This window comes from Ceratotherium simum, chromosome 5 (assembly GCF_057802395.1).
Source record: "Ceratotherium simum simum isolate JZ-2026a chromosome 5, ASM5780239v1, whole genome shotgun sequence".
NCBI classification, from domain to species: Eukaryota; Metazoa; Chordata; class Mammalia; order Perissodactyla; family Rhinocerotidae; genus Ceratotherium; species Ceratotherium simum.
In genome coordinates, this window is record NC_141904.1 from 64,074,060 (window position 1) to 64,096,092 (window position 22,033).

General features: G+C 40.0%; 1 protein-coding gene across 2 annotated transcripts in view; it reads right to left on the bottom strand.

The window, feature by feature from the left end:
• ADAMTS9 (ADAM metallopeptidase with thrombospondin type 1 motif 9) overlaps positions 1 to 22,033 on the bottom strand; it is a 164,339-nt gene that overhangs the window by 136,874 nt on the left and 5,432 nt on the right. For both annotated transcript variants that reach the window (XM_014793538.2, XM_004419896.3), the window contains exon 3: positions 21,196 to 21,358. In XM_014793538.2, the coding sequence (XP_014649024.2) occupies positions 21,196 to 21,358 (163 nt within the window). The remainder of the gene's footprint in view (positions 1 to 21,195; positions 21,359 to 22,033) is intronic.

Below are 22,033 nucleotides of genomic sequence, written 5' to 3' on the forward strand. Positions count from 1 at the left end.
TTGAAGCTTGTATTGCTGGTGAAAATATTCAATCTCAAAATCATCAACCACATGATAAACAGAATAAGCATAAAAGTGCCTGCCCAATCACGCTTTGAGTAAAAACAGCATTTAATCAGTTATCGTGCCTATCAGCTCATAAACGTGCTTTAAAGCTTTAATGCCACTAGCTTGTAGTCTAAAACAGGCAACAGAATTGTACAGCCCAGAAGCATGCTTACCTAAGACACAAGGAGTAGAATTTATTACACAAGTAACAACAACAACAAAAAAGTTAAACTATAAATGGTTTCACATTTGAAGGGCTCAAAAATTTAAACTTTATAACTATTGCTGAAACAATCAATTTAGGCCAGGATGTGCATTTTTCTAAAGTTGAGTGTTTCAGCAGTTATTAAAATAGTGAAATCAGTCCAAAATGTCAAACAAGTTATATATGCTCCAGCCATAGATAACATGACTAGCCCAAAGTCTGGTACAGAGTAGGATTCAACTGTAGGTTCTTTTTCTTCCAGTCTCTCTTTCGAGTGTATTCATGTTTGTATACCCATGCCATATGGGTAAATAGGCTATCATTCCATTTTTAAATCATCAAATGATTACAGAATAGATATTAATCAAGCATTTACTATGTGCCAGATATTGAGCTAGGCTCTTCTACATATGATGAGAAAATTGCCTCTATTTTACAGAGGAGGAAAGTAAGTCTCAAAGAGATTGAGCATCTTGTCCAATGTCATATATAGGAAGTGGTGGTACAAGGAATCAGGTATGAATTTGGTCAACACCCTAAACTGTGCTCTTTCTATCAGGCATGATTTCTCAGGAGCTGGTGATTGAAATGGACTCGTGGTTTGGTTGACAGTTTCTAAATTGAATCTGAATTAGAAAAAAGGACAGTGTCTGGTGGATATTTTCACAAAGATTAGCTTTTTACAACAGGTGTATGAAAACCATATTGAAAATTAAATATTTTTTAATATATTAAGAAAATAAGTCACTTATTTTGTGAAAAACAAATAATCCTTGTTTATATTAAAATATTTACAGAAGACATTAATTTATTATAATCAGTAAAATTTCAAAGGTCTTAAAGTCTCTCTCATTTTTGTATTCTCTATTTCATTAATTTCTGCTGTAATCTTTATTATTTCCTTCTGCTTGCTTTAGGTTTTGTTTTCTCTTCTTTTTCTAGTGTCTTAAAGTGGGGGGTTAGATGAGTGATTTGAGATCTTTCTTCTTTCTTAATAGAAGCATTTAAAACATAGCTATAAATTTCCCTCTAAGTCCAGCTTTAGCTGCATCCCATAAATTTTGGTATGTTGTGTTTTCATTTTCATTCATCTCAAAGTACTTTCCAACTCTTCCTTTGACCTATTGGTTATTTAGGAGTGTGCTGTTTACTTTCCACATATTTTTGAGTTCCTCATTTTTGTTCTGTTATTGATTTCTAATTTCATTCTACTGTGGCCGAGAAGATACTCTGCATTACATCTATCCTTTTAAACTTATTGAGATTTGTTTCATGGCCTAGAATATGGTCTAGTCTGGAGAAATGTTATATGTGCACTTCAGAAGAATATGTATTCTGCTGTTGTAGGGTAGAGTTTTCTATAGAGATCTGTTAAGTATAGTTGGTTAATAGTGTTGCTCAAATTTTCTATTTTCTTATTGATCTTCTGCTTAGCTGTTCTATCCATTATTGAAAGTGGAGTATTGAAGTTTCCAAGTATTATTGTTGACTTGTCTATTTCTCCCTTCATTTCTGTCAGTTTTCGCTTCATGTATTTTGGTGCTCTGTTATGCAGTGCATATATGTTTATAATTACTAAATATTCCTGATGAATTGACCCTTTTATAATTATAAAATACTTTGATAAACTTTATTGCATCAGTAAAGTGAAAGAAGCCAGTTACAAAAGACCACATATTATATGATTCCAGTCATTGGAAATGTCCAGACTAGGCAAATCTATACAGACTAAAAGTAGATTGGCTGCTTAGGGCTGGAGGTGGGGTGGGGACATATGAAGGGCTGATAGCTAAAGAGTACAAGGTCTCTTTCTCAAGTGATAAAAATATTCTAAAACTGACTGTGATGCTGGTTGCACATCTGTGAACACACCAAAAACCACTGAATTGGACACTTTAAATGGATGCATAGTGTGGCATGTGAATCACATCTCAATAAAGTTGATAAAAAAAGAAATATGTCAGTTTGTGAAAAGTAAATAATCTTTACTTAACGTCTTCTGTAAATATTTTGATTTATCGAGTTTATTTAGAGGAAAGTATACCCGCAGTGAGAAAAACACTCAGGAAATGCTGTGTATAAGTCACTCTTTGACCACTAAGGGAAAAAAATGTGCTCTCAGAAAATCATCAGAGGGAACTTGGGCATGGAAAAACCTGAAGGAGAATCAATGCACTAACTGGAAACAAGGTACACTTATTTAAATAACAAAGTTGAAGAAATTAAGGCATTAACCACTAAAACGCTACAATTTCTAACAGAGAACAACCCACGTAAATTCTAATATGCCTGGAAGACATTTCATTCACAAGTAATGTGTATCAAAGAAATAATTCATTACACTTGATGTGGCCTGAAAATGCAGGAATAAAATTACTCCTTCAGAAGTGAAAGTAACATTTTCTAATATATAATATTTCCTGGTCTTTTATCCATCTGATCTTTTATCCTAATGGGTGAGAATCATACTTATTGACCTAATTAGCCCAGCTAATTTCCACCACCTTAACCATTTTAGCAAGCAATATTGAATTTAGCATTAAAACTTGTATGAGCTTTAAAGATTCAAATAGTCACTCTGACTACAAATGCATGAATATTTTTACTGAGAATTGAAAAAATGGACGTTATAAGTTGTATACCTACTCAACTCTCTTGCCTCTGAATAGAAATTTTTAATAACAGAGAAGGATTTCCATCAAGGGACACACACTGTTAGGATAAAAAGAAAGTCATCCACATTCCTCTTTAGTAACCTTTTAGCATAACGGAACTGAGGCTAGTGTTTCAAATTTGCAATGCCATTTTGCTAATCGTTTTATCAGAATGGGCTATATAATGATCCCCTGTGGAAAGCACAGTACAAATGGTCTCTGTATTTTTGCTTTTCTTTTTCTCACACATAGCTTTACATTTATTATTGCTTCTATTGAGATATAACTTACATACCATAAAATTAATACTTTCAAAGTGCACAATTCAGTGGTTTTTAGTATATTCATAGAGTTGTGCAATCATCACCATTACCTAATTTTAGAATATTTTCATTGCCCCAAAAAGAAACTCTATACCCATTAGTGGTCACCCCCATCTCCCCTCTCCCCCCAGCCTCCGGCAATCACTAACTTACGTTTTTTATCTATGGATTTGCCTATTCTTGTATTTCATACAAATGGAGTCATAAAATATGTGACCTTTTGTGTCTGGCTCCTTTCACTTAGCACAATGTTTTCAAGGTTCATCCATGGTGTAGCATGTATTAGTCCTCCATTACTTTTTATTGTCAAATAATATTCCACTGTATAGATATACCACATTTTGTTTATCCATTCATCAACTGGTGGATATTTGGGTCCAAAAACTCAATCGAATAATGTTGCTATGAACAGACATGTACAAGTTTTTGTGTGGCCATGTTTACATTTCTCTTGAGTATATACCTAGCAGTAGAATTGCTGAGTCTTAATGGTAACTTTACGTTCAACATTTTGAGGAACTGCCAAACTGTCTTCCAAAGTGACTGCACCATTTTCACGCCTCTTCCTGAAGTTCAAATATGACACTCAGAAATAAGAAATCATTTTTCCATGGTTCTTCTTCTTTAAGGGTTCCTCAAAAATTAATCATCTTTACTTAACTAAATAGCTTATGAGCAACCCGACCTAGTTCAAATCTTAAAATAGCATGCTGAACCAAAGAAGATACATACATGGCAAATAAGTGTATGAAAATATGCTCTACGTCATATATCATTAAGGAAATACAAAGTAAAACAATAATGATATACCACTACATACTGGTTACAATGGCCAAAATCCAGAACACTAACAACAGATGCTGATGAGGATGTGGAGCAGCAGGAACTCTCATTCACTGCTGGTGGGAATGCAAAATGGTAGAGTCACTTCGGAAGACAGTTTGGGTGTATCTTACAAAACTAAACATACCCTTACCATATGAGCCAGCAATTGTGCTCCTTGGTATTTACCCAAAGGAGCTGAAAATTTATGCCCACTCAAAAACCTGCACAGAGATATTTATGGGTAGCATTATTCATAATTGCTAAAACTTGGAAGCAACTAAGATGTCCTTCAGTAGGTGAATGGATAAATAAACTGTCGTACATCCAACCAATGGAATATCATTCAGTGCTAAAAAGAAATGAGCTGTCAAGCCATGAAAAGACTTGGAGGAAACTTAAATGTAGATTACTAAGTGAAAGAAACCAATCTGAAAAGGCTCCATACTGTATGATTCCAACTATTTTACATTCTGGAAAAGGCAGAACTATGGGGATAGTAAAAGATCAGTGGTTGCTACGGGTTGAGGCGAGGGAGGGATGTATAGGCAGAGCATTCAGATTTTTAGGGCAATGAAAATATTCTATGATACCATAATGATGGATACATGTTATTATAAATTTGTCCAAACTCACAGAATGTACAACCCTAAGAGGGAATCGTAATGTAAACTATGGACTTTGGGTGATCACGATGCATCAACATAGGTTCATCAATTGTAACAAATGTACCCTCTGGTGGGAGATGTCGATAGCGGAGGAGGCTATGCTTGCGCAGGGACAGGGGATATATGGGAAATCTCTGTACCTTCCTCTCAATTTTTTTGTGAACCTAAAACTGCTCTAAGAAACCAGACTTAATTAGAAAAAAACAGCATGGGATACCTCCAGGAATCAAACGCACATTTGTATTCAGAGAAAAGTGTGATATTTTGCACCTGAACCCTCACATGTACATGGAAACAAAGTTAGGCACGTTAAGAAGCTCTAACTGGCGGTTGTGTACTTCCCAATGCCAAGTCACAGGCACTACAGTTGTTAACATTTTATTCCAAGAATGTGAGTTAATGTTGGCTGTTACAACTGTCTCGGCCTTGATGACTACGAAGGGGAAGGGGAAGCAGTGATGCTTACACCATAACAAACAGCCAGCTTTCTAGGAGCTCATAATCTGAAGGGAGCAAGCTTCAAGTCCTCTTTGACCTGGGGCAAATAACTGACTTTTGCTCACCCTCAGTTCTCCCACTGATAAAGCTGAATAAGAACAGTATCTAGTTTATAGAGTTCGTTCGAGGAATAATTGGAGATCATGCATGTAAAGTGCCTAGCACACAGGAAGAAACCAATAAATATTGTGGTTTTTTTCTATTTTTATCAGTTATAAAGTCACACAGTGAGTTAGATCCAAAAGGAACCATTTAAGGGAGAGAGACTGCGCTTAAAAACTATTTTCTGGCTTACAATAATAATTTCAAAGACATAAGCTATTTTGAGAATTAAATGAGAAAGTATATAGAAAATTCTTTGTAAATTATAAATTGACTTTAAAAATATTATTTTTTAAGCACCTACTTTGTGCAAGGCACTGGGCTAGGTAAGTTGAAATAAACAACAGCAACAATGAAACAAAAATAAAACTTGGGGCCAATCCTTAAAATGAAAGCATCATAAAAATTAAAGATGGTATGATTATTAAAAAGCCTCACAGAAACTTGAACATTTGCCTATTTATTGGTAAAAATGTTTTAAATGAGCTTCATTTCACATTGCCATGCAATAAAATGCATATTACATTACTAAATAAGTGGAATTATTTTAGAAAATAACATCCAGGCCTTGTTATTCAGCAGTTACTCATTGAGTGTTTCCCACCCACTGGGGTGGGTTAAGGAGATGTGAAAGTTAACTTTAACAGCTGGGAAGTTAATTATTGCTCTCTATTTTCATAAGGTTTATCAAAATTTAACTGGATTTCCTTAAGGCACTGAGCCACCTTATGACCTCATGGTCTAACTGGGCAGAGGAATCGCACACAGCACAGGACCAAAGGGAGGACTGGAGAGCGAGCCTTTTAGCAAGTCCCCTTCCTGCTCCACACGGGCCTGACAGCCAGAAGGAAGCTGGATGGGAATCACTTGGATTCTGGAGCCAGACCAGCCCTGGTTCACGTGCCTGACTTAGTGCTACTCTAGCTGCCCTTTCTGCCTCTAAGCCTCAGTTTTCTCATCTGTAAAGTGAGGATAATAACAGCACACACGTCAAAGGGTAACTGTGAGGATTAAAAGAGATAATACATAAAACGCCCTTAGAGCAGTGCTTGGCCCATAGGAAGCATCCATTAAATATTTAACACGATAACAATGATTAGTTATTGTTTTACTAGTAGTATGCAAAATCCCCTCTTTATGAATTAGCATGTTGACAATAGGGTTTCTCAAGCACAACAATTTTATTTTAGAGAGAATCTCCTAAAGGAAAGGAGGGAGAGAAGGAAGGAAGAGAGGGAGGGAGAGAGGGAGGGAACAAAGTAAAGACATGAAAGACCAGTCCCTGCTCCCATGGAACTTCCAATCTAGGTAACAAGCACATGCAGATTGATAGCGAGAAGACATAGTCTGAGATGTAATTAGATGTAAACAAATGCCACAAACACTTCCACCTCTCAACTGGCTCCAGCAGCTGATAACAAACAGGGAGCAGAGAGTGGAAGCCCATGGCAGTTGCCAGGCCGTCTTTGTTCTAGTCAGATGTAAGGTCTGCACTAATCGGGATGTTCAGAGAGTCACTTAATGAAGCCTCAGACAGGGACTCAGTAGGACAAGAGAAACAGTCTATTGAGATCAGACGAAGATGAATAAACAAGCATAATGTAGGGGAAAAAAAGAGAAAACATAAAAACAAAAACAGCCATAAAACCAATGAATGTTCTAATAATAAAGAACGATGTGTTTCCAGAACCCCGGTGGGGAAGGAGCTAAGAGGGGGGAATTGTTCTGTATATATAAAGCTCTAAAGTGTATGAATGAAAATTCACCAAGGTTTCATTTTATTTTAAAGGGGCCTCAATTTGCTAGCTTTAAAAACAACCGTTAATCCCTAGATACTCACTAGGATCATGTCCCCAAGCCCACCTTTATCTGTGAGCTTTGGGGGGAAAAGTGGCATGCCCATGGCTAGCAGTGCTCCATCCACAGCACTGACGGGAAATGGGGGCAAAAGGCAGTGGTAGAAGAGGCTTTGCTAAGAGTCTTTTTGGCTGGCCAGGACCCTTATGAACAACATTTCCCCAAGAGTGGTTTACGTAACATTAGTCCCAGAAGGTATTTCCAAAAACAAATCAAGTAGGTTTGCAAAACACTTAACGCCGCATCCACATCTGGGACTTTCTCCATGCACATTAGCATTTTATGAGCTCTGAGAAGTCTTGCAGGAAAGAAACCAGCCTACATTTGTTTAACCATGTAATTGGGAAACTTACGGGATCTTGGCTAGTTTATGGGGCAGGTGATGGGGACTGAACAACCCTGGAGATAGAACAAGACGCAGAGGAGGGTACTGACGGGCCTTCCTCTCAGGGAGAGAAGATGTCACTGGAAGAAAACAAGTGAGAAGCTTCTTGCAGTTCAAGTGGCTGTGGTGGTTGGTGGGCTGCAGGAGGCACGTCTGAGGGTCATCACACTGTCTTCTAAGGAGTGGGTGCTTCCAGCCAACTAGGGAGTTAAATTTGCTGACTCAGGTACGCAAGCTTGGGCACCACCCCCAAAGGCCCTGCTGCACCCTTCCTCATTCACCATCCTGCAGTTTCCTCACCTAAACGCAGTAACAAAAACGACGACTACCACTATAATAATATTGGCTGACGTTTGTTGAGTGCTTTCCTCTGTATCAGGCACTCTCCTAAGCACTTTAAATGGATTAACCTGATTATTACCCACAGCAACCAGACAGGGTAAGGACTATTATCTCCATTTCATAAATGAGGAAACTGAGGCACACTGGAAATAACTTGAGAAAATATTTAAAGAATATCTATTTGAAGTGGTACAAACTGCTGATAAACCCAGGCCTGTATTTTACTAAGAGACTGTTCCGTTTTGCTATTAATCTCCTAAAAAATACTCTTCGGGAAATGCTGGTTTTGACTCATGCCATCTCTTCGCAGTAAGAGGAGACTCGTCTTCCTGGTGGCAGGGTGCTAGCTGCCCACAGCCGTCCAGCACTATCTGCGGTCTGCTTTTAATGGCCGCCTCTCAGGCCCCTCTGCGACATGGCTTGGGATCTTTCAGACCAGCACTCTCCAGTAGAAATAAAATGGAAGGTTAGAATTTCCAGTAGCTACATTAAAAAAAAGTCAAAAGAAACACTGAAATTAGTTTTAATAATATATTCTATTTAATCCAATATATCCAAAATATTATCATTTCAACAGGTGGCACTAGTCACATTTCAAGGGCTCAGGAGCCACATGGGGCTACTGGCTTCTGTAGAGGATGGTACATTTAGGCAGTAAGTGTTTGCAGAGTGAATACAGGAGGCAGCGTGATGCGGTCGATAAGAGTTTGGGTTTGGGAGTCAGAGAGATCTGAGTTCAAATCTCAGCTTCTCCGAATTCAATCTGTGTGACCTTGAGCAAGTCAATGAAGCCTTCTGGGCCTCAGTTTTCTCATCTGTGAAGTGGGGAGAATAACAGTTCCTCCCTAATAGGGTGGGGAGGGTCAAATGACTTAATATACATAAAGTGCTGAACAAGGCCTGGGGCATAGTGAGTGCTCTAGGGATATGGGCTGTGGGCACCCATCACTGAGGATGAGCACCCTTTTAAGGCTGCTGGAAGGAAGCCACTCCAGGGCTTGCTGCTATCTGACATTTCACTGCTGCTAGTGGGTGGCCTGAGGCTGCACGTGGTGCCTGTGGTGGGTCTAGGTATCATCCCCATATCAGAGATTAAAGAGCAGTTGGGCTGGAGCTCTTTAAAAAGGCTTCTAAGCAACCCCTAGGGAGCATATCTCCCACATTCCTTTGATACACAAGTCTCCCAGTTGACACACGACCCAGGACTAGTTTATATACCACAGCCTGCAGTACAAACCCTTTCTCGTCCTGATACCCATGTTTCAGTGACCATGGAAATGAGTGGCCGCAGCGGCATGCTGTACTCTGATTGCAGGTGGAACTCAGCAGGAACCCTCCCAACCACAGGCCACCTTCCCCAGCACCCTGGCCCAGCTCAGATACTTAGTTGCTGTATATTCAGCTCTTGCTGTGACAACTTAATCCCTTAAATGAATTAAAGCCTAGTATCTTTCTCTATAGCCTTGATAAAACTTAGATGATCCCAATAGTTTATTCTTTTTTTTTTTTTTTTGTGAGGAAGATCAGCCCTGAGCTAATATCCGTGCTAATCCTCCTCTTTTTGCTGAGGAAGACCGGCTCTGAGCTAACATCTATTGCCAATCCTCCTCCTTTTTGTCCCCCAAAGCCCCAGTAGATAGTTGTATGTCGTGGTTGCACATCCTTCTAGTTGCTGTATGTGGGACGCGGCCTCATGCGTGGCCAGAGAAGCGGTGCATCGGTGCGTGCCCGGGATCCGAACCCGGGCCGCCAGCAGCAGAGCATGCGCACTTAACCGCTAGCCACGGGGCCGGCCCTCAATAGTTTATTCTTAATTATCCTTACACTTGAAATAAATCCAGTGGCCTGCCCCAAACCTCATTTGAGTTGCACTTTTGAACATCCTCTTTCCAGGGACCACCTACAGACAGCTTTTCCTTGATTTGCAGCCTACAAAGAACACAGGACTGGGAAGTAAGAGGCCTATACGCAGGGCCCACTTTTCCATTTGTCCCAGCACCAAGATTATAAATCCCTTCGGAATTCTGAGCCTTGATCCTCTTATCCATAAAGAGAGGGACTGGAGTAAAAGTTCTCTCTAAAGTTTCTTCCAGTATTAAAAATGTATGAGTTCTTATATCTTATAAGATAAAAGTGAACAATGCTGAAAAATGAAGTCCTAAGATTCTAAAGGGGCAACACCCAACAGAGTCTCCTCTGGGCCACTGTAAGGTATCGAAGAAATAACCAAACAGTAGGCAGGGTGGGTGGGTAGAAGGAGACAGAATAACTCCAACAGAGAGAGACGGACAGAAAAGAAGTGGGCTGTAGCTGATGTGAAATAATATTGAGGGAGGTACAGTGTATGCATCTCTACTACTTATTAAGAAGTTTTTATTTTGGACCTGCTAAAAGAGATAATAGTTTCTGAAAACTACTTCTATTCGCTCTAATCTGACTTGCTACAACGGAATAGCATCAAATGTGAGGATTAGGAAATTGGCCTAAAAGAAAAAAAAATAGCACATAATCAAATTTACCTTTGGAAAACCCTTAAGTTGCCCACAAAGCACAGAATAGGAACTTTGGGGAATAATGGAGTCATGTCTCCCATTCTCTTCCCCCAGGAGCACGTGGTCATACAGGGCTGAATCTCATACTACTAGCTTCTTCTGTGTCTGTCTCTGTCTCACTGCCTTATGGTTTTCTCTGTCTTTCTCTCCTGTGTGCACACATGTGCAAAACAAAATAGTTGCATTCTGAGGTATCCAGGGCTTCCTTTGTAACTGTTTTCACCCATGAGCCAAGAGAACCATCATGAAGTAGACTGGCTTGAAATTGAAAGTTGTGTTTCTACATACCAATTAGAAATAAAAACAACAGGATGCCTTTTCTGTTGGCATAGACAATGACTTTGAATAACAACTCCTAAATAAGCCTTTCCTAGTCCATCTCTCTGCACCTGTGTCTCGGACAAAGACTATACTGCATCTCCACTATGCTTTGCCACAGTGTAGTCCTGTGACAGCATGAATCTATGGTGCACGAAATGTTTGCAACAAAATAAGGAAGCCATGTATGGAATAAGTGTCTGTAAATGAAGACAATGAAAAAGACAATACACAGTCTCAGAGAAAATATTTGCAAACTACATATCTGATAAAAGGTTTACATCCAGAACATACAAAGAACTCTCAAACTTCAACAATAAGAAAACAAACATTTCAGTTTTTTAAAAAAATGGGCAAAGATTTGAACAGATACTTCACCAAAGAAGATACATGAATGGCTAATAAGCAAATGAAGAGATACTCACCATCATTAGTCATTAGGGAAATGCAAATTAAAACTATGATGAGATACCACTACACACCTATTAGAATGGCTAAAATTAAAAAACAAAACAAACAAAATATTGGCAATATCAAGTGATGGTGAAGAGACAGTGGAAATGGAACTCTTATACCCTGCTGGTGGGACTGCAAAATGGTACAGCCACTTTGAAAAATAGATGGGCAGTTTCTTATCAAGTTAAACATATACTCACCATATAACCCAGAGATTTCACTCTTAGGTATTTACCCAACTGAAATGACAACTTATATTCATCCCAAAACCTGTATACAAATGTTTATAGTGGTTTTATTTATAACTGAAAAAACTTTGTTCCTAACTGGGTAATGGATAAACAAACTGTGGTATACCCATACAATGGAATACTACTAAGCAATTAAAAAGGATGAATCACTGATACACACAACAACGTGGATGAACCTCAAATGCACTCTGCTTAATGATTCTATTTATACGACATTCTAGAAAAGGCCAAACAATAAAGACAGAAAAGAGGGGGTTGACACCAGGAATTATTCTATACCTTGATTGTGATGATGTTTACATGACTGTACATATTTGCTAAAACTTGCAGAACTGTACACGAGAAAGGATGACTGTTACTGCATGTAAATTATATAGCTTAATAGGATATAGGAAGAAAACGCTAGAAAATATTAGTGGAAAATAAAAAGACTTGTAAACAAAAAAAATAAAATCTTAGCAGAAAAATTCTAAGGCCAATCACATCAACTTGAACTGTTTACACACACCACAGGCTAACACTCCACTCTAATTCTAATGTCACATGAGAGACGGGATCAAGAAAAAAGGAAGCATTTTGCCAACATTTGCCCCTCATTTGATTTTGCTCCTTCTCAAAGCCCACTGCCCCCACGAACACAAACCGTCACATCTTGTACTTCCTCACACTTCTTTTTGTGATGTTCAGAATGCTTCCTATTTATTAATGATTTTCACTCTTACAGAATAACCATGCAGAAGTCTGGTTCAGACATAAGCCGACTTTGGTCACCTGAAATGGCTACACTAATGATTCTGTAACGATCTGATTATCATAAAGAAACGTAACTTTGGCAAATACAAAGTTAAAAAATTTAAACCTCAGTTGTATGATAAAATAGCGCTTTATTAAATGAGTGGGTTTATTCCTTCATATGCAGAGAATGGAGAAATTCTACAGTGTCTTACTTCAAAAAGTCAGCACACTCAGGCGAAGGGGCCAAGGGCCCTTAGATTAACGGCAAACACCTCCTGCCTCTGTCAGCCCACATGCCTGACCGCAGTCCCTTCTTCAGGGGGGATGTGTATCTTAACCTGTGCCAGGAGATTACTGGGAAGATGAACAAATTAGCAAGTATCTGTGTGACCTTTTGCCTCCGCAGAGAATGGGTTTCAGAAGCAAAGTGACTTGAACAACCAAGATTTGATGAAAGGCGACAGGGAAAGGCCCTGATTTGAGGCTGAAGGTGAAGGAGGCAGCCCTCAGGCTGTCTCTGGATCCAGAAGCTTCCCAAAAGGGCTCGTGAGAGGGGGCGGGAAAGCATGTCAGACATCAACGAGCCCTAATTTCAGGTCCAAAACTAACTTGCCACTTTACATTCCCAATTGCAAACTGGCTCCTCCGGGCTTCAAAACACAGGTGAGTAAAATCCATGAACGGTGGTAGAGAAAGTAATCTCAGCAAATACTGTAAACTGAGGATCTTTCTATTGGGAGGTTAACAAAAAAGAGGGCTATCAAGGTACTCCTGACAAAGGGTCAAAAAACAACCTATCCACACTGCCCATTGTGCTCAAGGAAATTACTCCAAGCGGCGCCATTCCCGGTGGCTTTGTTCTTGGTACCTGCTCTGGGTTTGGGGGCTGGCCCTGCTCTTTCAAATTACTGCAAATGCAGCCCGACCTTATGATAATAAAGATGAATTGAAGAATAGAAGAAGTGGAAAGGAAAAAACTAAACAGAGAGAAAACTAAAACTAGAAAGAAAACAGCAATTTTAACAAGAGTGACGACGACAACAAAGTAGAAATTTACTTAACTTTCATCACAACCAATTGCAATGTATGGACCTTGTTTCGAACACAATCTAAACAAATAGACTATAAAAAAGGCATTTTGGGGACAATTAGGGAAATACTAGTATAAGGACTATTTAGGTGATATGGAAAAACTGTTGATTTTGCTCACCATGATAAATAATGTTACAATTATGTAAGAAAATATCCTCATTTTCCAGAGATGTATATTGGACTATTTAGAGAGGAAATGTCATGATACCTGGGTTTACTTTAAAATACTCCAGCAAAATGAAAAATAAGAAGCAAATGTGGAAAAATTCTTCGTTATTGTGAAATGGTGGTTCATATAGATGGTATGTATATGGTGGTCCTTTTTACCATTGCCTATACTTTTTTGTGTGTGTGTGTGAGGAGATCAGCCCTGTGCTAACATCTGTTAATCCTCCTCTTCTTTTGCTGAGGAAGACTGGCCCTGGGCTAACATCCATGCCTATCTTCCTCCACTTTATAGGGGACACCACCACAGCATGGCTCTACAAGCAGTGCGTCCGTGCGTGCCCGGGATCCGAACCGGCGAACCCTGGGCCGCTGCAGCGGACCGTGCGCACTTAACCGCTTGCGCCACTGGGCTTGCCCCACCCTTGCCTATACTTTTATGTGGGCTTGAAGATGTTTATAGTAAAATGCTTTTTTAAAAACATGACCAAAAAAATTAAATGAATAAATGAGAACAAAGGAAAGAAGAAACAGTTCCTGTGTTAGAAGTGTCTTTTTTACTATCCTTTAATGATTTAATTGGAGTATTGCACTATTAATACCAATGCTAAAAGAAAGAAAAGCAATATTTTTATATAAATGCCACAAAGAAGATAAAGCTGAGGAAATAAGCTCAAGAATTCAGTTATTTAAAATGGTACTTTTCTAATAATTTACAAAGGACTGTAGAGGTCACTGGTTATATTGAACTGTTTATTAGCCATAAAGTCATTGAAGGATATAAAAAAGAGAAAAAAGGTATAAAGACTGATGAGGAACAAAAAAAGGTAAGTGAAAAGAAATTAAACCAAAACAAGAAACCTCAAGTGGCAGAAACTGTCTTTAAAGATCCAGATCAGTCCTGGGTGGGAGGGCCGGCTGTTTCCCTTACACACTGTGGACACGAGCATTCACGTCCTTGAGTTCAGTTTTCTCATATGTATAGTTTTCTCATATGTAGAATGGGGACAACTGGGGCATCTTCCTCCCAGGGGCTGTTCCAGGAGTAAATGCAATAACCCAAAATGTGCTTTCACATTATTGCCTATTCTTACGTCCACAGGCTGAAAGCCTGAGGGGAAAGGATCTGAGGAGACAGAAAGTGTGTGGGAAAACGGAGGCAGGCTGGCTTCTTGGAGGCAGGCTGGCTTCTCGCAGAAATCACTAATCAGCCAACAATCGCTGATCTGCTTGGGCCCAGGCAGGACGGTGAGGTCAGCCACAGCCTCTGTCACTGCCTGGAACCCTCGAGCTGTCCCAGAACTGTTTACTCAAAGCACCCCTCAGAAGTCTGCTCCTAAACTCTGTCTCTCACTCCATTTGGGCGCAACTCTCAGAACAGCTAATCTAATCAGCTAATCTATGCTAAATTATTAATGGGATCCCAGAGGTTAATGTGTAACAAGTATACACTCCAACAGAGGCACGCTGCAGACGAGGAGGCCTCAGTGAGTCATTAGAGTCTTGGTGGGAATTCCGGGCACCAGGCAGCCCTCCTCAAATTAAATCAAATTCTAGGAAGGCATTTAAAAAGTCCTGCCGGCAAAAGTAATTCATATACAAATGAAATCAAATAAATAAGGGGACAGGCTGAAAAATCCTCTGACTAGACCAGGACAAAAAGGTTGTGGAAAATAGTATGTTTATGAACTTTGTGACCTTGGGAAAGTCAACTTTATGGACTTCTCTGTGTCTGTTTTCCCATCTGCAAAACGGAGGTCGAGATAAGGATTAAAATATATAATCCATGTAAAGCACTTGGAACAGTACCTGCCACACAATACTCACTCAACAAACATTAGCCATTGTTAGTGTCATTTAGGGATTGGATTAGACTGAGGTCAAAAAAGATGCTCTGAAAACTTAAGTAAAAAGGATTTTCCAGCTGCCAGCTTCCATTTATTTTTTTCAATGTAGTTTGGCCCACAGTGTAACACATTGGAATGAGATCTAGGTTCAAGAGTCAAGCCCACTTCCTACTAGCCATGTGGCTTTCGACAAGTTGCTCAGCCTCTCTGTGCTGTAGTTCTCTCAACTGTAAAATAAGGATAACGATACTTATCCTATAGTGTTGATGAATGGATTATATATGATAATGTATGGAAAGTTGGTGGCACAGTGTTCCCATATGCACATAATAAGAGGCCAACAAATGATCGCTTCAATTATCATCTTGTATGTGCCAGCTTTTATGATCGCACCCTTGGGACCCCAACCAAGAAGTGACAGTACATTCTAATAAGGGTAATGGATAGAGTCCCCAGTGCTTAACAGAGAATAAGCCACAGTAATTCCACAGTCAGTCCAACAGGCACAAGACAACTTAGCTGGGTTGAGATGGAGCCTCAGCTTTGACCAGCCCCAGTGTCCCAAAGAAGTAGCCACACAGCAGGATTTTTATCTGTCTGGTTATTGAGACTGTCTCATTCCAAAAAAAAAAAAGCATGGGATCTTGGCTTGGCTGTTGGTCCCTGGTGACAAGCGCCATGGGGCTACAAAATAACCACATGCCACTTCCTTTCTAAATTGTATTTTCTGACTATTATAGAATAATGGCAAAAAATATAAGAATATAAAATAAAAAGGTAAAGATTGCCTATATTCTTGCCAACCAGAAATAATCCCTGTTCACGTTTTCGTGCATATTGCTTTAGATTTTTTCTTTACATACACATATGCACCCCCACACACTTTACCATTTTTTAAAAATGAGATCATATCATACATACCAGTTCATCACCTGCTTGTTTACTTAATATACATATTTCCATGTTTGTTAACATAAATTTATGCCATCATTTTTTTTGGTGAGGAAGATTGGCCATGAGCTAACATCTGCTGCCAATCTTCCTCTTTTTGCTGAGGAAGATTGGCCCTGAGCTAACATCTGTGCCCATCTTCCTCTATTTTGTATATGGGATGCCGCCACAGCATGGCTTAAAGAGTGGTGCAGAGGCTCAAGCCCGGGATCTGAACCTGTGTACCTGCAAACCTTGGGTTGCTGAAGCAGAGTGTGTGAACTTAACCACTATGCCACTGGGCCAGCCCCTATGCCACCATTTTTAATGGCTACATAAGACTTCACCAAATGCATACGCCATAAACTATTGATCTATCCTCCTACTGATGGGCTCTTAGGTTGTTTCTAGCCTTTTGCTACAATAAACAACACTGAGTATTAATAATAATAAACAAACTGAGTATATTAGTAACATACTAATATAATTATTAATATACTAATAGTATACTAATTTATAATATACTAATATAAATATTACTATAATATTATTAGTAATACTGAGTTTATTAATAACAATAAACAAACAGTATTCTTGCATAAACACCTTTACACAACTGTTGAATTATTTCCTTATAAGTGGCACTGACGGATCAATGAGTGTACAATTCTTAAATGACTTAAGAAACAAAAAACAGCAGGCCTTGCTAAGATGGGAGGGTGAGAAAAGCATTTTGGTAACAGGAGAACAAAACAGCCTTCTGTTGGCCTTCTTCCCTGCCTCTCTCTCACTCACCTACCAGGAAGCACGTCTATCTCACTGATAAGAACAACTAAATTCTCTTGCGCAAAATGCAGGGTCAAACAGAGAGTGTCTGCGAGATAGAACTTGGGGTTTCATCTGGAAATGCAATGGGAAGGATCAGCAGGAAGTGTCTTATAAGCAACAAACTCTCCCGAATGGCTCCCATGAGCCTGCCACTTGGCCCCCCTAGCGTGTGCCAGGCAGGCAGCTTGACTAACTTTACTACTGACCCACTGTGTAGGGGACGCTGTAGTCACAAGGGCCTACCATAGGAAAGAGAAGACGCCCCACACCCCATCCTGAGGAACTTAAAAACAGGATGAAAACCACAAATAAAGGCAGATACACTCAAGTGGCCCAAATGTATACAGAGGTGTAACCAATGATGGCGAAACAGAGACATTCCCGGAAGGGCTGCCTCTGGGCCAAGGGAAACTTTCGAGAAATAAAATTTTTAAATGCTGCACTGGGCGCAGAGGAAACAAGCAGACAGAAAGAGCTCCCAGCCCTGCCCCTTGCTGGCAGGGTGACCTTGGGCAAGTCCCACAAGCCCTTTAAGATCAGGTTCCCAAGAAGTTCTACTTAGCTTTGGGTTTTGAGTTTTCCTTCCCTTGCAATGGTGTTTTCATTTCTCTTTTCATGATTTTTTTTTAATCTACCATTCAGAGATTGTTTACCATCTGCTAAACACTGTCCTAGGAGCTTTCGTTATTTCATACTCCTGACGACACGCTTGGAAGGGACGTGTTATTCTTACTTTATGCTCTCAAATGTGCTTGAGGTCACACAACTAACTGGAATAAGGACGGTTCCCGGTTTTATCCTCATGGCACAGAGAAGTTACTCAATAAATACTTTATGGCTGAATGAATAAATACACACATGAATGAATGAAGTTGTAGACTTCCTTCTAAACTCATGTAGTTTTCACTACATCAGAATCCTTCTAGCAGATGCCTTCTACACGTCTTTTTAATATGAGTTATCTCAGAATCTTGTTTGAAAATTAGACATACACCAAGATGTAGAAATGACCAAGACTTAGACTCCATCTGTATCCAGCAGTCTAACAGCAGCAGTGCCCTGCCCTGGGCAGACTCCCATCACCCGGCAGCTAAAGGGTTACACTCAGCTCAGCAGGGGGCTTCCAGGGGCCTGCTCCAAAGCTTAGGCTATCTTAAATTCTGACGGGTTGGTGTTGAATCTATAGGGTATCACTCCTGGAAATAAATAACTTAACATCCCATACTTCAGTTTGCTCCTCCGTACAGAATTAGCGTGTTGGCCTAGAGCTGACCACTAAGGTTTCCTCCAGCTCAAATATTCTGTCATCCCGTGAGAAGACATAGAAAGCATTGATGGAGAAAGCCAGGTCCAGGGCAATGCAAGCAGCAAGCGACGAACAGTGGTTATTGCCTTAAATCGGACGTTAGCAGGGACTCGCACATTTAGCTGAACTTCTGAATCACCTGGAGTACTTAAACCCACTGATTGTTGCTCCATCTCACTTGCCTGGCAGAGGGGTTTGTTTGTTTTTTGTAAAGAATCTGCCTTTGTATGAGGCTCCCAAGGTACTTCTAAAGTTTATTCTTGGTTACCCACCACTGCTCTGGGGGGTGGAAATCCCTGAAGCTGAATGGGATTGATATTCTGCAGAGAGAATATTTTCCTCCCTGGCCAGAGGGACTTCTCCCACCCCCAACCTACTTTTACTCCCTGTGCAAAGGCTACCTGGTCTTGGAGGTTTCCGTGACCTGCTGGTTCGTCCCTCTAATGGCTGCTGGTGAATTGTGCCATAATCCAAAGTTCTTTCCAACTGTTCTGAGCCTCCTGCATCTGAATTCAAAGAAGGGGTGCAGAAGCAGCTGGAAGAGAGAAACCAGAGTGGCACAGTCCAGCAGCAACATTTGGAAGAGCTAATCAAAACTGCTGGGCTCCTAATTCATCACATAGGGTGAAGGAAGGGCCTGCCATATTGGTCACTGGCAAACAAAAACTAGAAGGAAAACTAAAAGTTGGTATTGGTGATTTGGAAGGTGGTACTTAAAGCCCCCAATACCAATAATGACTAAAACCCAACTAAGTTTTTTTGAAAAATTAAGGCTTCTTCCATTGTCCTCAATTTTCACCTTTTCCGATTCTCTTTTCTTTGTGTTTTTAACAGGACTTGACAACGACTTGTCCTTTAGCCCAGAAAATCAAATGTCCACTGACTTGGGTAATTAATTTAAAAAAATGAACACCAAGGATTTTTAAATGACAGTATTAAGTAACACTTCTCTCTCTCTCTCTCACCCCCGAATGCACACACGTATACATATCACACCTGCACAAAGAAGATGGGTCATGGAATAAGACAGGCCGACGTGGGTTGTCATTACGGACTAGCTGTGAAATCCTGGGCAAGTTGCTTCATCTTTGAAAGCCTCAGCTCTTTTACCGGTTACAGTGGAAGGAAGAATGGTACTCACTTCACAGGGTTGTGGTAAGGATTACATGAAGTAGTATAAGTAAAGTACCTTGCATAATGCCAGTAGAGAATAAGAGCATAATAACTGGTAGGTTTTTTTAAAATGTTGGTTTGCAACCACTTTAGGGCAGAAGAATGTCAAAAAGTGCCACAGTTCAATAAATTAATCAACGAATATATTATTTGAGTATGCTTTGAACATATATTACTAAGATGGAAGGGGAAAATCACATATTTCCTTTCTATTACATGCTATATATAATGTTTATACAGATGTACAAAATATGCATTTGCTAATTCAGATTTGAGAAGTCAAGAAGTAAAGGTCAACATTCTTACTATCACAGTCAAAAAAATGTGATAAACATCTTGCCATTAAACTTGCTGGCGGCTGGCAGTTTTGGCACCATGAAAGCTGCTGGGACTATTATTTCTGCGTACACTCCTCCCTCAGCTTCCCACCCCCACCCCTTGGCTCACAGAGAGTCTAACCAGCAGAATATTTCATTTATATTCCATCCAGCCCTGGTGGTAAGAACACAGCACTGGATGGGATAAAGCCAAAAAATCTATGATGCTACTCCCTTAGACTTGGTTACTCTCAGGTTATAAGCAGCCGATGTTATCTTTTATTAAAGGATTCACTGTAGAAATAATAATTCCAGGAGGGAATAGGACACCACCATCACAGTGGAAGAACTGATACAGACACAAGATGAAACAAATGATCATTTGGGAGGCATTGTAGGAAATCCTCTGTTGGTCTTGAATTTTAGTCTTATTTGGAGATGCCAGAAAGACTGAGAAGTTATTTAATTTGGAGAAGCAACTTTTAAAAACAAAGAACAGGGAGAAGGATAAAGTTTTAGAAACAGGAAGTCCCAGAATAAAAAAATGTATTTTAACAAACCTAAACAGAGGACCAAATGGAGGGATGATTTATAATTATAAGTTATATCAGGGAGAAAGTAACCAGGCTTTAAAGACAGTGAACGGTTGCTTCAAGACTGCAGACTGAGAAACAAAGACAAGCATAAACTTTCCAAGATGCCCAGAATGACATATCCCTGTCAATGGCCAAACATGTCAGGATAAAGCCTCAAAGAATCTGGCCAGGATGGAAGGAAATCTAGTGGTGGACATATATGGATTTGATTGAAACCTGACAGTGCAACCTATAGTTCCATTCCTATATTTCCTGAAGCCACAGAACATTAGCTAAACCGAACCTGATGAGAAAATTCCAATAAACACACACAAGCTTTTGTGAATTTCATTTGTAAGACTGTTTCATAACCCTGCATGGTAAGAAAAAAACAACAAAAAAAAACAAATGAATAGAAAACACCAAGACACCAAGAGAACACAAGCAACTGCTGATTGAAGAGATGGGTGTAATAGCCTAAAGACATTACTAAAGCTTAAGCCTAAAAATTAGCAACTTCAACAACGGCTTTCTCATGTTAGCTGTGCAACCCTAGACAAGTTACTAAACCTCTCTTTAGCTCCCACATCTGTACAATGGAGATATACCTACCTCACTCGAATACTGAATAAAAGATAACGTATACGGTAAGCATTTTGTAGACTGTGAAAGAACTACATCTCTGTAACACGGCAATTAACCCATCTCACAGAGCTGGGATCTCTGCGTAAGCAAGAAGCAAATACCTGAGGTGTCACAGGTATGCCTTCCTGTTGAGGGCTCTCTGTGGGGGGTGCTGCGCCTATAGATTATGTGGGGTTTGTTTAGTTCTTCTTCATCTTCTTGTTCATCAATGGGCAGTAGTGGTTCAATAAAATAATCCCCGTCATGGGACCGGAATGTGCCCAGCTGCAAATGAAGAAAGATGAGAGAGGTTGATTTAATATGACCCAGTCATTGGGAGGAAAAAAAACAACGAAACATTGCCAAGTAGAGATGATACCATTTCACCCAATCCCTTTCCCACGAGGGCTGCTCAAAGTGAAAATGCTGCTGACGTATTTGGAGAAGCGGTTGATTTTCACTCTCTGCCATACCCTTGATTTGACTCTAGTTTATTGCACCTGCTACCCAAATCTGTCTCTAAGAAATACTTCCGCGGTGCTCAAGTTCTAATCATATTCATTCCGCTGTTGGAAGAGGTGTTTCTGTGTGTTAAGACAGCCTGGAAACTTAGGGACAAGTTGGAGCTCTACAGGGAAAAGCCAGCCCATGGAAGCCTTGTCATCGACTCTAATTCAGGAAGCGTGTATTGACCACAGACACTCAAGGTGGTGCCACCTGTGACACCGTCACATGAGTCTCTCAACATCCCTTCCTTTTGCAACAGGGAGCGACATGGCACAAGACTTTGGAGTCAGGCTGCCCTAGGTTCCAGTTCCAGCACTATCACTCACCCACCCCCCTTGGGTAAGATCCTTAACTGCTCTGAGCTTCAGCCTCCTTGTTTGTCAATTGGGGATAAAAGTACCCACTGTAAAAGGATTTTGTAAAGATCGAGATAATGCATGTAAAGCACTTAGC